Source organism: Diabrotica virgifera, chromosome 4 (genome assembly GCF_917563875.1).
Source record: "Diabrotica virgifera virgifera chromosome 4, PGI_DIABVI_V3a".
In the NCBI taxonomy this organism is placed as follows: Eukaryota; Metazoa; Arthropoda; class Insecta; order Coleoptera; family Chrysomelidae; genus Diabrotica; species Diabrotica virgifera.
In genome coordinates this window covers 98,109,460-98,125,107 of record NC_065446.1, presented here as the reverse complement: position 1 = coordinate 98,125,107, position 15,648 = coordinate 98,109,460, and the positions used below count along the sequence as shown (strand labels likewise).

General features: G+C 31.3%; 1 protein-coding gene across 1 annotated transcript; it reads right to left on the bottom strand.

Annotated features, from left to right (window-relative positions):
• Nucleotides 1-5,189: 5,189 nt before the first annotated feature.
• Nucleotides 5,190-12,944, bottom strand: LOC114326303 (troponin C-like). The gene is made up of 6 exons (XM_028274616.2): nt 12,814-12,944; nt 11,122-11,155; nt 10,924-11,067; nt 10,153-10,272; nt 8,035-8,166; nt 5,190-6,664 (listed from the first exon to the last, which is right to left on the bottom strand). The coding sequence occupies exons 1-6, from the start codon at nt 12,817-12,819 to the stop codon at nt 6,630-6,632; spliced, it is 471 nt and encodes a 156-aa protein (XP_028130417.1). The 5' UTR covers nt 12,820-12,944; the 3' UTR covers nt 5,190-6,629.
• Between the last annotated feature and the right edge of the window lie 2,704 nt (nt 12,945-15,648).

The following is a 15,648-nucleotide window of genomic DNA, read 5'->3' as shown; positions in this document are numbered from 1 at the left end:
CGACATTGTTGATCTAAATATAGTATGACCCGTTTCTTCATTCCATAAACTTTTAGTTGATTCACCATGGGACTTATAAACTCAAGCTAAAAATAAAAGACCAATGTATGCTTGGAAACCAACTTTATTCATACCTCTCCAGTTGGTTCCAAATACATGCTGTCTGTCCATGTTGGTCATATTTATAATTTGGTTTGCAAGATCGTCCAGCTATACTACAGTTTATTTTACAAGTTTTAGCTTGCAGAAACCTGTTTTTATTTAGAGACGTATCCGGCTGACAAACACACAGGTACTGCTAATATAGAATACTGCCAACTAAACACACATACACAGGTAATTTTTAACGATTTAAGTACGCGGGTCACATTGACCCGAACGTACTCTAGGTAACAATTTCATTTTAATCAAAAAAATCAGGAAGTAGAATGTTTATCTCATATGCAATTGAAAGACCTCATATTAGGTAATAAAGTCACCAAACACCAAATCGCTACGCCGCGTAATATTTTGTAAAATAAGAAATAAATTATTTTTTGGGTCAAATAGACCCGAACAGGACAGCAGGGTTAAGCATGATACGGGTCATTATTTTACTCGCAACACATAAGTGGGTTATAGGTCTCCAGTTCTCGCACTTTGAGGTGTCCCATTCTTTGGGAATTTTCTCTTGACTCCATATATTTTCAAATAGTTTATACAGTAAATGTGTCATTTTTTTAGTGTTTACTTTAAACAGCTCACTTACAATATCATCTGGACCTGCTGCATTTCCCTTTTTGAGTTGTTTTATACTCTATTATTTCCTCTCTGCTGAAGTTGGAGACTTGGAACTTATAAAATCCATAAATTAGGGGCTGGTATATTAGGAATGTACCAGCATTTTATCGACTACAAACTGTTTTGAAATCTCACCTAACAAACAAAAAAGCCAAAACCGTTATAGGGGAGTGCAATTAGAACGATTATTTCATTCATAGGAGATTCTGACCAATAGAAAGCTACAGAAATCTGAATTAAATCAAATTAAATGGCTAATAACAATAACTTTTAAACATTTTGGTACCCACGTCCAAATACTACCATGATTTTGGTATCAATAGATTGAATTTCTCAGATAATATTTCAGAGATTATTTCATTCATAGGAGATTCTGACCAATAGAAACCTACATAAATCTAAATTAAACTGATTATTTCATTCATAGGAGATTCTGACCAATAGAAATCTACAGAAATCTGAATTAAATCGATAATTTTTGATTATTTCATTCATAGGAGATTCTGACCAATAGAAAGCTACAGAAATCTGAATTAAATCAATAATTTTTGATAATCTCCCGTCTTTAAGTATATTACGTCAGATGCCCTTCGTTGCTACGAAAAAATACATTCAGTGACATTAATGACAATTAATGTTTTAAAAATTATAAAAGTGATGACTTTCAATCGTCAAATATTTATAAAAACTGTGTGTTTAATGGTACTTACATAAATAAATTACAATACAATTTTGGTTTTGAACAGTTTTATTCATGAAATAATCGCAACAAATTGCACTCGACCTCTGAAATTAATATAGAATTTTTGCTCTCGTGACACTTTGACATAATTTCACTCGCCTTCGGCTCGTGAAATTAAAACTGTCAAAGTGTCACTCGGGAAAAATTCAATAATTTCAGAGCTCTTGTGCAATTACTACTGAAAGCATGCATTGTTTCGGAAAAATTCAAACAAGCTTGTATTTTTCTAAAACTTGTTTTGTTAGTTTATACATGGTGTCCCGAAAATATTGGTCATAAATTATACCACAGATTCTGAGGTCAAAAATAAGTTGATTGAACCTAACTTGCCTTAGTACAAATGTGCACATAAAAAAAGTTATAGCCCTTTGAAGTTACAAAATGAAAATCAATTGTTTCCAATATATCGAAAACTATTAGAGATCTTTTATTGGAAATAAACGTGTGGCATTCTTATGGTAGGAGCATCTTTAAAAAAAGTTATAGTGAAATTTGTGCATCCCATAAAAAATTTATGGGGGTTTTGTTCCCTTAAATCCCCCCTAACTTTTGTGTACGTTCCAGTTAAATTATTCTTGTGCTACTATTAGTTAAACACATTGTTTTTAAAACTTTTTTGCCTCTTAGTACTTTCTCAAAAAGTTAGTTTTTATCGAGATATTTTGAATATTTTTCAAATCCACCACATATTTTTATATGGTTGTAACATTATAAAATATTATTTTCGTTTTATTACCTCTCGATCTCTATAATCGTACATCTCCATATATAAATATGTGGTGGATTTGAAAAATATTCAAAATATCTCGATAAAAACTGGGTTTTCGAGAAAGTACTAAGAGGCAAAAAAGTTTTAAAAATAATGTGTTTAACTAATGGTAGCACAATAATAATTTAATCGGAACGCACACAAAAGTTAGTGGGGGTTTAAGGGAACAAAACCCCCATAAAATTTTTATGTGGTGCACAAATTTGACTATAATTTTTTTTTAAAGATCCTCCTACCATAAGAATGTCACACGTATATTTCCAATAAAAGGTATCTGATAGTTTTCGGTATATTGGAAAAATTTGATTTTCATTTTGTAACTTCAAAGGGCTATAACTTTTTTTATGTGCACATTTGTACTAAGGTAAGTAAAGTTAAATCAACCTATTTTTGACCCCAGAGTCTGTGGTATAATTTATGACCAATCTTTTCGGGACACCCTGTATACTTGTTAAAGTAAAAAGTTCTACTCGCAGATTTGGCCGCTAATTGTTTATTAATTGTTTAAACAATACCAATTTTTTTTGTATAAATAATTTTAAAAATATCGTTAAATTCATCATTTTACTTTGATCAAATATGTTTCTATTTTGTTTTTGATTATGCTGAATCCGAATATGACATTGCAATTTGAAAATTCTTATACAGAAGATCTTATAGAGTATGTTTGCGTAGCTAGGAACCACATGGAAAACTTTTTTATTATCAATTTTACGAAAAAAGTTATTCTTCATAAAATGCTCTGGATAGTCAAAAATCTAAAACTTAACCATCAGATATCAAATTTGATCAATTTTATAAGAGTTATGTCAAAAATATGAATTACGTTAAAGAATAAAGTACCTTTATATTCCAGAATATCAACAAATGATATTACGAAAAGTTGTTTGAAATTAAAAACTGTGTTTAAAAATACAATTACATCATTCTAATTGAAAAAAAAATTCAATTTTTTCTCAAATTACGGATACGCATCATCATCTTATTACAATTATGATAACTATTTTATTATCACCTTTACGAAAAAAAGGTATTCTTCATAAAATGCTCTCCCTGGTCTAAAATCTAAGTTACATCCATCAGATATCATTTTTTTTTATATTTTATACGAGGTATGTAAAAAATATGAATTTTTCTTAAGAGTTAAATGCCTTTATTATTCACAATATTTTAATTAGAAGGATGTAATTGAACACCAAAACAATTTTTTTAATTCCAAACAACTTTTCTTAATACTACTTTTCGATATTGTGAAATGTAAAGGTACTTAACTCTTGAGTGAAATTCATATTTTTGACATACCTCGTATAAAATTAATTAAATTTGATATTTGATGATTGCATCTTAGATCATATACGATGCAGAGTATTTTATAAAGGATAACTTTTTTTCGTAAAACTGATAATAAAAAAGTTATCAAGTTACGCAGACATACTGTATAAGAGCTAAAAAAATTTTTTACTGAACATTTATTAAATGTATTGAACATTTGAAGCTTATTATTAAATGTATTTTAGGTAAGTTTTACAGAAAAAAGTTTTGATAACTTTGTATAAACAGTTTTTAGCTGGTAATTTTCGGTTTTTGTATTACATTTTTGTTATCTTTCTTAATTTTCTCAAAAAGAAATAGTTTATTTCATATCTAAAGTAAAATAATTTATTGCATTTTAAAGATTACATTCTAAGCTTTCAAAAAGTACTTATAAAACTGTAATAGGTTTGTTCAAACTTGAGTAATACCGTCTTAAAGTGGTGGTAATTCTATAAAACTACGAATATTTAAAAAATTACATTTTTTGAGACGTCATATAATTTGAATTAAATTTTTGAGATTTTTTTTTGAATAAAGCATCATTTAGCGAGATGCTTGAGAGGTAAGTTGTGCAAAATTTAGAGTTTTATAAGAAATATTGTATTAGTTACACATTTTTAAATCATTTTTAAACAAGATTCATGTAAGGCTCACTTTCCGCCGTACTTATGATCATACATTTTATTTCTTTCTGTTATAACGGAAAGATAGCTTAATTATTCTTCTTTCATGTTCAATTTGTAAAATTTCATTTGATCCATTAGTAAAAGAATTACGTTAAAATAACTCAACCATGCACTTCACCTTTACATGCGCCAATGTTTGTGAAAAGGGTGACTTTAGCGTTATAAATAAAAAATTATAGAAGATACAGATTAAATTTTAGAAAATTCTTTATATAAGGTTTTTTTGGAACATTTTCTGTGTTTTTCAGTGGTTAAGTAAGTTTTTTTTCTAAAATTTATATTTTCAGAGTTATTTAAAAAAACATCTAATTTCGTAGTTCATTTGTTTAATAAAAAATGAAGCACCCACTTCTCGAGTAGAACTTTTTGATATGTTGATTATTAAACATTTCTTAAGGAAATTACAAAAAGTTCTATCTTGTTTGATTTTTTCCGAAGTGAAAATCTACATGCACTCCCCTATTAACGAGTATGCACTGCTAGTCTTAATGTATAAGAACCAAAACATTATTTTTTAACAACACCTCAGCGATTGAATAAGAAGATCAAAGGTGTAAGAACAGGTGTAACAAAAAAAATGTTACGTTAACATGGAACTGGGCAGGTCACGTAGAGAGGATATAATAGAACCGATAGATGAAGCAAATTGTCGAAAAATGAACGCTTACATCTGATGACGGATGGAATAACTGATGATTATGATGGTGATGGCATGTTCTTAAGGATTTCTATTATTGTAATATTTTGTTGATGTACTTTTAACCTTTTTTTCTAAAAACGCTCTTGGTTTTTCTCCTTTACTTGTGGTTTGTACTTTACTTTTCCATTTTCCACTGGATGTGTACATGGAGGAACCCCTATGTAATTTTTTATTCGGTTCGAATTAATAAAAACATCATTTTCGACAGTACATTTTATTGGTATCAAGACAGTAAAATTTATAGATAGTATATAAGCAACCTATTAAATTGCAAAAACATGTTCTACCAAAAAGTCTTTCATAGTAATAGTCTAAGAGCTAGTGAACCCTCCGACTAACGGTCGTTCTGTAAGGCTAGAAATTTGTCTAGTGATAATTCAGAGCACACCAAGGCTAAAAACCATGATCTGGCAGGCATCAGCCGTGCACGTATATCTACCAGGTGAATCGAAAAGTGCATAGTTTAGGGGTAAAATAAACTTTCTCCTGTAAGGTTTAAATTTAAGTATGTGTTTGAGTAAGTCATTTAGAAGAAATGTGTAAAATGACAGGCGATTCTGAAGAGCATAAGACCCTTGCCAGGCGAGGGGAAAGATTAGGGGTTTTTCCTAAAATTATTTTTTTGCAAACATTACCATAATTATTTATACAGGGTGTACAAAAAATTTTTTTTTATAAATTAACTTTGATTAAATTTGACAAATAGAAGAAAAACATTTTTTGTACACCCCGTATAAATAATTATGTTAATGTTTATATTAGTAAATAGAGAATTAAATAACCTTTCAAATGAGCTATCACACAACCCCTACTCTTATTTAAAAAAATCATCGATTACGTCATCACGCCCAGGTGGATGACGTCATTATTATTATATATATGCCAAAAAGTCCTAATTCAAAAATAAAAATCGACCTATCTGAGGATTTCTCTTGAAATTTGCCCATTCTCGAGATAATGAATTTATGCAAACTCAAACGTCCTCACTTATACTACAAGTGTCGCTACCGCTTTATTAGCAATTAAAAAAAACAAAGGTGTTTTAGATATTTTATTGCAAAAAACTCTTCGGGATTTCATCAATCAATGTTTAGAGAATATCTACGTGCCTTGGAAATATTGAAATTTTTAGATAAATGTCCGATTTAGGATTAAAAATGGCCGATTATGCAAATTTCAAAATTTTCAATCCCTTATATAACAAAAACTATTAACTTAAGAGAAAAATCACTAAAGACCTTTTCTGTTTGGAATGATTCAAAAAACCTAAAAAAAATTATTCGATGCAAAACACATTTCTTCTAAATGACTTACTCAAACACATACTTAAATTTAAACCTTACAGGAGAAAGTTTATTTTACCCCTAAACTATGCACTTTTCGATTCACCTGGTAGATACACGTGCACGGCTGATGCCTGCCAGGTCATGGTTTTTAGCCTTGGTGTGCTATGAATTATCACTAGACAAATTTCTAGCCTTACAGGACGACCGTTAGTCGGAGGGTTCACTAGCTCTTAGACTATAATCTAATCTGCAGTTCTATACCACCCTATAGATAAAATTGATTATAAAAATAGTTTTGCACATCAAAAATAATATTTTTAAGCAAAATATTCGACCAGATTTTACTGCATAATTAATCATCACCGCCTGTCATCACTTCCATAAATTCTGAAACCAAATAAGTAATAATTATTTTTTATAACAAACTCCTTTTTTTATAAAAATATCAGTGTGCAGAAGAAATTAGAAGAAAAAAGAAATTATTCTATTTTTTCTTCTTCGTGCGACTAGGATTAATTCTGTTTGTCTGCCTCTTATTCTGTTTCAGTTGTTGTTCATTGTGCATTGTCTTTCCACCTTTTCGGCGGCCTTCCAATGGGTCTTCTGCTATACGGCTTGTTGTTTTTAAAGATGGTCGCTAATCTATCTAGTCCCATTCGGTTTACATGTTCGTTCCAGTTTTTTTATCCACCTGTTAATATTTTGAATTTAATTCATAATATCAAATAAAATAACAACGAAAGAAGATTTAAAAAATAGACTAGGACAAACAAGAGACTGCATAAGAAAATTGAACCCGGTACTGTGGAATAAGAACATTAGTATAAAAACAAAAAGACGAATATATAAAACCATCATCATCATCATCATTTGGCTCTACAACTCTATGTGAGTCTTGGCCGCGTTTACTATTTCCCTCCATTGTTGTCGGTCCTGAGCAGCTATTTTCCATTGCTATACTCCCATTTTGCGTAGATCGCTGGCTACTGCGTCCTTCCATCTCTTTCTTGGGCGACCAACTGACCTTTTTCCATCGGGCCTTTCCCAGAATGTGGCGTTTAGAAGTCTTTCGTCACTTGATCTTAGTACGTGACCCGCCCATCGTATTCTGTTTGATTCAATGTAGCGTACTATGTTTTCATCTCCGTATATTGTCTGGAGTTCATCATTGTGTCTTCTTCTCCATTCTCCTGTTGTCTCTTCTCTGCAAGGCCCATAGATAGTCCGCAGCATCTTTCTTTCATATCAATATATAAAACCATGACAAGAAATATCCTCACTTGTGGGTGTGAAAATTGGACAAAAATAAGAAAACCAAAAACAAAATAAGAAAAACAGCGATGGAATTCCTAAGGAGAAGCTGCATGGTAACAAGAAGAGATAGAATAATTAACATATAATTAAGAGAAGAATGGGAGTGATCTCAGATATAATAGATTACATCGATCAGAAGAGATTAACCTGGTACGGACATGTCATAAGAGCAGACCAAAATCGATAGATAAATAGAATAACAGAGTGGAGCTCTATAGGAAGAAGGAAGATAGGTAGACACCAAAGATCCTTCAGAGATGAAGTGGACGAAGCAATGGAGAGAAGAAATCTACTAGAAGAGGACTGGCAAGTTAAGGTTCTTTGTAGTATTGATACAGCTAGTCGTTGAACCTTACGCATACCAATGCGACTCAGAACTTCTACTATCACATATCCTTAAAGCTATTCTTTATACTTGTATATCTAATTTTAAAAATACCTACCATCAAAATCAACGGTTCCAGATCCATCAGCATCAATTTCTTCAATCATCATGTCCAACTCTTCATTGGTGATTTTGTCATCTAGCTCTTTTAAAATTTCTTTTAAAGTTGTAGTAGTAATATAACCATTTCCTGTCATAAATATAAAAAATGTAATAAAATATTTTTTCTACAACCGTGTTAAAAATGCAATTTATCTACTCTATGTCATATTATGTATAAGTTTTTAGTTTGTGAAAACTGTCATTATAGATAGCAGTGCGTGAAGGGTTTAAAGTGTGCGTGAAGTAACAATGTATTTTAAATGGGATTTACTTTTTCGCACACTTTCAATGGAATTTTTGGCACACTTTCATATAATCAAATATCCTTAAGTTTCGCGTTGTCATGGTGATGACAATATGAGCAATGACTTACAACAAAATTTTTGACAGTTTTGTGGTTTGAAAGTAGTTAGGATTTTTAAATGTCAAAGTTCTAAAAATTGTAGAATAGAAATAAATTCCAGTGACGAAGGGCTACAGTTTTTTTTATTTGTTTATCGTAGATAAAATATTGTATGAAACTGTGCGTAAAGTATTTTTTGCGAACTTACGCGATGTATAACGCTCGCTCCGTTGTCGCTCGTGCTCTAAAAATCGCGTGCGTTCGCAAAAAGCATACTTCACGAACTGTTTCATAAATAACTATTTTAGCACTCCATAGGAGCGTTGAAAATGCTACTTTAAGGCACTAGTGCTTTAAAATTTTTAAGGCACTGAAGTTAAAAGTGAATTGTCAAATTGTGAAACGTCAAAATATTTATATTTCGTTTATTAACATTAATATTAATAGTACAACTTGCGCAATTTGAAAAATATGGTTTAAAAGATTTTTTAAAATTTAATTTAAACTGTATTATTGTATTTTTAACATGTTTGTTATTTATGATATAAGTGTTAAAAGTACACGTTTAAGGCACGCATGTGAAAGTTTGCAGACTGAGGGAGAGCGAGTTCTGCAATTCACATGAGTGCCTTAAAAATGTACTTTTTAACACGCATATCATACAATATTTTTTCTACAAATGTAATTATAGAAAAATATCTACAAAAATTTTTACTTGAACTAGACTGACATTCCATTTTTATATTTTTTGACACTATTAAAATTTGTTAGAATATACAACAATAAAAGTAGATGTTATTCTATAGTTATGATTTACGTATTGACAGTATAGGTAGTTTTGATGTAATGTCAAGAAAAATATAAAAATGGAATGTCAGTCAAGTTCAAGTAAAAGTTTTATTAGGTATTGGCCTATAATTGAGAATAAATAAATTATAATTGTTGATAAGACGTTTGTAGAAAAAATATTGTATATATTAATATAGTTATTAATATAGTAAAATAATATTTATAAAAAAGTACATTTTTAAGTCACTCATGTGAATTACAGAATTCGCTTCGCTCATTCTGCAAACTTTCACATGCGTGCCTTAAAATTTTACTTTTAACACTTATATCATAAATAACTATTAAATTATATATAAAACAAATCCATTGAATTCTAAAATAGAAATGTCCAAAAAATATTCAATATACGACAATAAAATACAAGAACTATTGTTTCAGTATGGTTTGGTTTAAAACATTTTCTTAAGTCTTCCGATAACTAGTAGCCACTACTCTCGGTTCGTCCATAAGTCTTCTTCTAGCTCTCTTTCTCTTATTTTCCGATTCATACCTTCTCTCCAAGTAAAGCTTTCTCTTTTCCTTTTACCGTGAGGAATCCACATTAAGACTTATTTTGGCAGATGTTTTTCAGAAATTCTTTGTACATGTCTTTACCAACTAAGTTGTTGGGTTCCAATATCGTTTACTACTGTATTTTTTAATTCCATAATATTTCTTCTTCTGTTGTTCGTTACTCTTTCCAGTCTAGATTTCCTAATCGATGTCTCCAGAAATCCATTTCAGGGGCCACAAGTTTCCTCTTTTATCCTTCCTCCAATTGCCATGCTTCACTACTGTCGGTGATTATGCTTTTAATAAATGTTACTCGCGAAATATAAAAGCTATCAAAAGTTAATTTAACTAAAGATTTATTTAAAAAAACATTTCAATTATTTTTCATACCTTCTTTGTCGTAGAGACGGAATGCTTCTTTAAGTTCTTGTTGCATAGCTTCAGCATCTTCTTCAACCATAAACCTTGAAGCTAGTATAATAAACTCTTCAAACTCTAGTTCTCCAGATCCTGTCAGAAATACAGCTTTTTTAAATACAGTAACACACCAAAGTTCAGGTAAGGAAAAAGGAGGATGAAAGGGCAGACTCTATCAGAACAGTTAGTAGATGTACATTGACGTCGATAGATGGATATCACATATACCAAGAAACATCTAAAAGCATAGGGTATTTAACACGTATTCAAGAAACTCTATATCAAAATGACAAGAGTGAGGGCGAGTATCCAATGCCTAAAAACTGGAGCCACCTGGTTAATTATAGAAGGTCCCTACAAATTTTTTTTTCTCCACTAGGATTGGAGGTTTTGGCAATGGACCTGGTCCTCATCAAAAGGAAAATAAGCAAGGTATTCACACTAAGCTAACTAAGGTGTTAAAAAAAATTAGGGAATTGAAATTGTAGCAATTCTTATAGAAACAAAAAGGAAAGGGAAAGGAACAGAAGAGTTTAAAGATTTTGTTCATTCCTATAGGGGAGCTGAAAAGACAGAAACACAGCAGTACTTAAAATATGTTAATAAAAAACGCTTGGAACAAAATAAGAAGAGAGAGACGCATAATAAGGCGTATGACAGTGTTCCATTAGACAAGCGGTGGCAGTTGCTATTTAACAAGAAAATCTTAATACTATTAGAATATTAACATTAAGTATATCTTACCGTCTTCATCTACTTCATCAATGATTTCCTTCAGAGTTTGCTCCGTTGTCTGAACACCCAGCATACTTAAGATGGTTCCAATCATCACAGTACCGATGCTGCCCTTTTTCTCGACGTCAAACGTGTCAAAGGCATTTTTAAGCACTAAAAATATTATGGTTAGTTTTGTTTTTAATGTAAATTGAAGAATTTACTCACATGCAACTTGTTCCTTGCTTAGTTCTGCCGCGTCCTGAAACAATTTGATGTGATCATAGCACAAGGAAATAAGTAAAAAAAGTTAAGCTTAAATATTGTTTTGTATATTCCAGAATTATTGATATAAAATGTAAACGTAAAAATTGTCTCCCAAACTATTTATTAGAACGATGCATTAGATGGCCATCAATGGGATGGCCATCCATTCAATGGAGAACTAGGAATATAAACTAGAGCTATAATATTATTATAGAGAGTGTTGAGTATTATAATGTAGATAAGTAGAATATCCAACAACAGCCAGAAATGGAGACGGAGGAACTATAAAAACGTTGTAAAAATGGCAAGCAACAAGGAAACATTTAGGCTTTAAATGTGATAAATCGCCAAAAATTTGGATAAACTCTTCTTGAAACCTGAAAAGGCAGAGATGATCCTACGAGTTACAGACCAATATTGCTGCTGTTCCCCATATATAAATTTCTTAACAGGCTGACATCTGCTCTTAAACTTCTATTTATCATCCTTGAACAAGTTGGATTTGCTTGTTGATATGGAATCGTTAGGTTTCTCCTTGGGAAACTTTATACCATGACTAAAGACTTCTAGATTGCGCTGGACAGGTCACCTTATAAGAATGGATAACGACAGAACACGTAGTAGAACCATTAGCGGAACTATGGTGGGACGTCGGCCAGTAGGAAGACTAAGGAAAAAGTGGATAAACAAAGTGAGAACCGATGCTAAAGAGATATTGAGGGTGGACAACTGGAGGAGAAGAGCTAGAGACAGAGATACTTGAAGGCGGAAGCTGCGTGAGGCCAGAGCTTAACCTGTAGCGTCATAGTAGAGAGAGAAAGACTTTCAAAGAAAACAGAATTTGCTCTAGGATACAAAGGAATGAGTTATCGCACGGAAGCGTTTTGTCCTCAACTCTATTTTATATCTCTATACAAACGATCGGCCCTTACTAGCAGGCACACAGAGTTTTACACACGCGGACAATAGTTAGATAATACAGTCCAGACCGACAACTTGAAACTATTCAAAAAAAAATATCTGTAGTACTCATAAATCTTAGTGCCTACTACCTATTACAAGGAAAATAGCTTAAAGGATGAAGCACACTAAGAATAAAAAAGAATAAAATCCAGAGGTGCGTCGACACAAAATATTTAACTAATACAGCAACTATTTAGAAGACATGAATAGAAGTATCCATAGTTCTTAGAGTATAGTACCTACTTTATTACTCTTTAGAAGTTTGCAAAATGGGAGGGAGCGAACAACACATAAAATCAAAGTAAACATGAGACCGTAATACCATATATTGTTAATTAGAAATAAGCAAATATATTAGATGATACGTAAAATACGAATGATAGAGCAAATGAAAGAAAAAAATTGGTACAGACAAACTGGAGTTAAAATGCAGCTAATAAAGACAGGACACAACAGAAAGATTAAAATAATAGAAGGAAAAATGGTAGATATTTAAATAAAAATAAAATAGAAAAAACTGCACTACAGATATGTAAACCAACGACAAAATTTATCAAAATAATAATTTATAAGAGAAAATGAGTAAAATATCTATCATGGGATAAGCCGGAATTTAGAAAAGTTATATTCCAAGAAAATCTATAAATTTTTAACTATTTGGAAAGTATTTCATAATCATTTTAAACTTACCCCCATGGTGACTGATGAACGGTTCGAGCTTTACCAATAGTTCATAGAAGAGAGTTGTGGAAGTACTAGGAATTTATACTAGACATTCTCAAAATAGTGCTTGGGATTCTTACGAAATTATTTTCATAATTATTTTGCTAATCGTATACATTAAAAACGGTTGTAATCTCAGATCCGTAATCAAGAAGTTGAGTTAAGGGAATGAAAAAGTTTAATTATATGACAATGGTTTCTTTTGACCTTACAAACCCCTAGAGTTATTAGCGGGGTGGTTCCTTTTTATTTTAGAGAAAATTTTTACACACAGCATATTTACATTCACAGAGAAGTTTTAAAAAATACAAATATTTTTGAAATCTTACAGTTGATTATTGTACTAGTCTTCTATTAGAGCTTCTTTCAAATTGTATTGTCTTTTCGCTGCCGATCTTGCTCTTAAGTAGGTATACACTGGACAGTCTATCATTATGTTTTGCACTGAGAGTTTTGACAAATCGGCTGAGGGTCCTTGGAGAAAATGTATCCATGTGTAAATTTTGTATGACCTAGCCGCAGTCTGTTGAGGGCTACTTGGTCATATACATATTTGAGCTGGTAGCGGTAGTAAAGCAGAAGTAACATCTGGTTTAATAACTTTTAGTTTTGCTTCTGTCTGGCTCCATATTTCTTGTTAGGTGTTGTTAATGTAGGATTTCATTAATGTTTTTTGGCCTGGAAATTGTATGTTTTACATTATAGGTACTGTCATGATATATTGACAGTTTCTGTTGCTGCTTTATCAGCCACTTAATTACACATGTGCTAAATTGGCATGAGTATGATACATCTGTCTGACACCATTTAAGTCACTCAGAGAATCTGATATAATAAGTTAAATTTATGCTGGCACACTGATTAGTGTGTTAGAGATTGCTTGCAGTTCTCGAGTACAGGAGTACAAGAGTACACTCCTTGTCTGGACGGGAGACAGGGGTAATGTCTTCGAAAATACGTTCATCAGCTACATCACTGATACTTGTGGATGCATAAGTAAAAATTAGTTTGAAATCAGGATATCTAAAAATGGTTCACTGGAAGTGTTGTTTTATTTCAAAAGGATTGCGTGAGTGTTTGGAACAGTTGAATAAGGTAAATAAAAGTTGAAGAGATTTTATTATTTAAACTGGGAGGAGGGCAATAGTTTATAATATCAATTAAGTTACTTTTTCTTTTTTTCTTTCTCTCCATACATCTTCACTTTCATGTGTCAGGTGTGGCTTATTTATATTACTTTTTTATTTACTCATGTCATCCATAATTTTTTATTTTCGAATGTCTTCGGATAATATTTTCTGCTTAATTTTTCCCGCCTCTTTAAGTTGTCTTATCAATCAATTTCTTTCTTGGTCTACGTTTTCCCTTTTTATAAAATTATTTTTATATTATTTATTTGTGTATGTTCTTGCTATTCTATTGGGTTGTATTCTAGGTCTGGATCACGCGTACCAAAAAAAGTAGATTAATAGCAAACTGAAAATTTGTTACTAGCTTAAGGCTGTCTAGTCGGACAAACTTTGATGTATGGAAACACTGGAACAGGGGAAGTTTTAACTGTGGAAAATTTTAAAAATTTGAAACGTCAGACTACGAAAACGTCCCATATATTTTGTCGGACAGAACTTCCAATTGATTTGTTGTCCTTTCATTAAACTCTCATGCAAAAATGAGACTGCTATTTATCACCAACTGGGCATTTTAATAAGTCCGACACGTAGAACATGTCAAATAACAGGAATTACGTTGGTGATAAATACCAGTCCGATTTTTTGCATGAGAGTTTAATGAAAGGGCAACAAATCAATTGGAAGTTCCGTCCGACAAAATACATAGGACGTTTTCATAGTCTGATGTTCCAAATTTTTAACCTGTTCCACAATTAAAACTTACCCTGTTCCAGTGTTCCCATACATTAAAGTTTGTCTGACTAGACACCGTTAAGCTATTAACAAATTTTCAGCTTGCTATTAATCAACTTTTTTTTGGTACGCGGAATCCAGACCTATTCGCATCAGATGTTTGTACTAGTTTAATAATAATTATTGTCTACGAATTTCGAAAAGTTCTATGAATGCCCTTAAAAGTTTTCTACCAGAGTCACTGCTTTTCTATTAGATTTGTATCGCCTCTGCTATTTTAAAAAAATATTTTAAAGCATAGAGAAATAAACATTTTGCTTTATATTTGTCGCAGATTAAATGTTCTAACTCTTTGTATATTGGTTACTCTGCTGCCTTTTCTTTTCGTTCATATAAGTATCAACCTTCTTATTATATTTGATTGTCATACAATAAATTGTAATTTGTTATAAAGTGCGTCCATAAAGTAACGCATAAATTTATTATTTCGTAAACCGGCGACTTTAATCCTGAAACAGGTCGATTTTTATTTTTAAATTACGATTTTTTGGCATATATATCATACTAGTGACGTCATCCATCTGGGCGTGATGACGTAATCGATGATTTTTTTTAAATGAGAATAGGGGTCATGTGATAGCTTATTTGAGAGGGAAATCAATTCTCTATTCACTAATATAAATATTAACATAATTATTTATACAGGGTGTTTTGTTTACATAAAAAAAATTTTTTTTTATTAATTAAATTAATCGGGGCAGAAATAAGAATGTGTGTAGTATATTTTATTCAAAATACGTTTTACTGTTGTCAGAAAACAGGAAAAAAATGTTTATTTGACAAATAAGTATTGTTTTTCGCTTAAATTCAATGTTAAAGTTATCACCTACCTGCCTCTTGACAGTTTGATCATTTAGTTTAAGAGAAAATCAATGTTTAT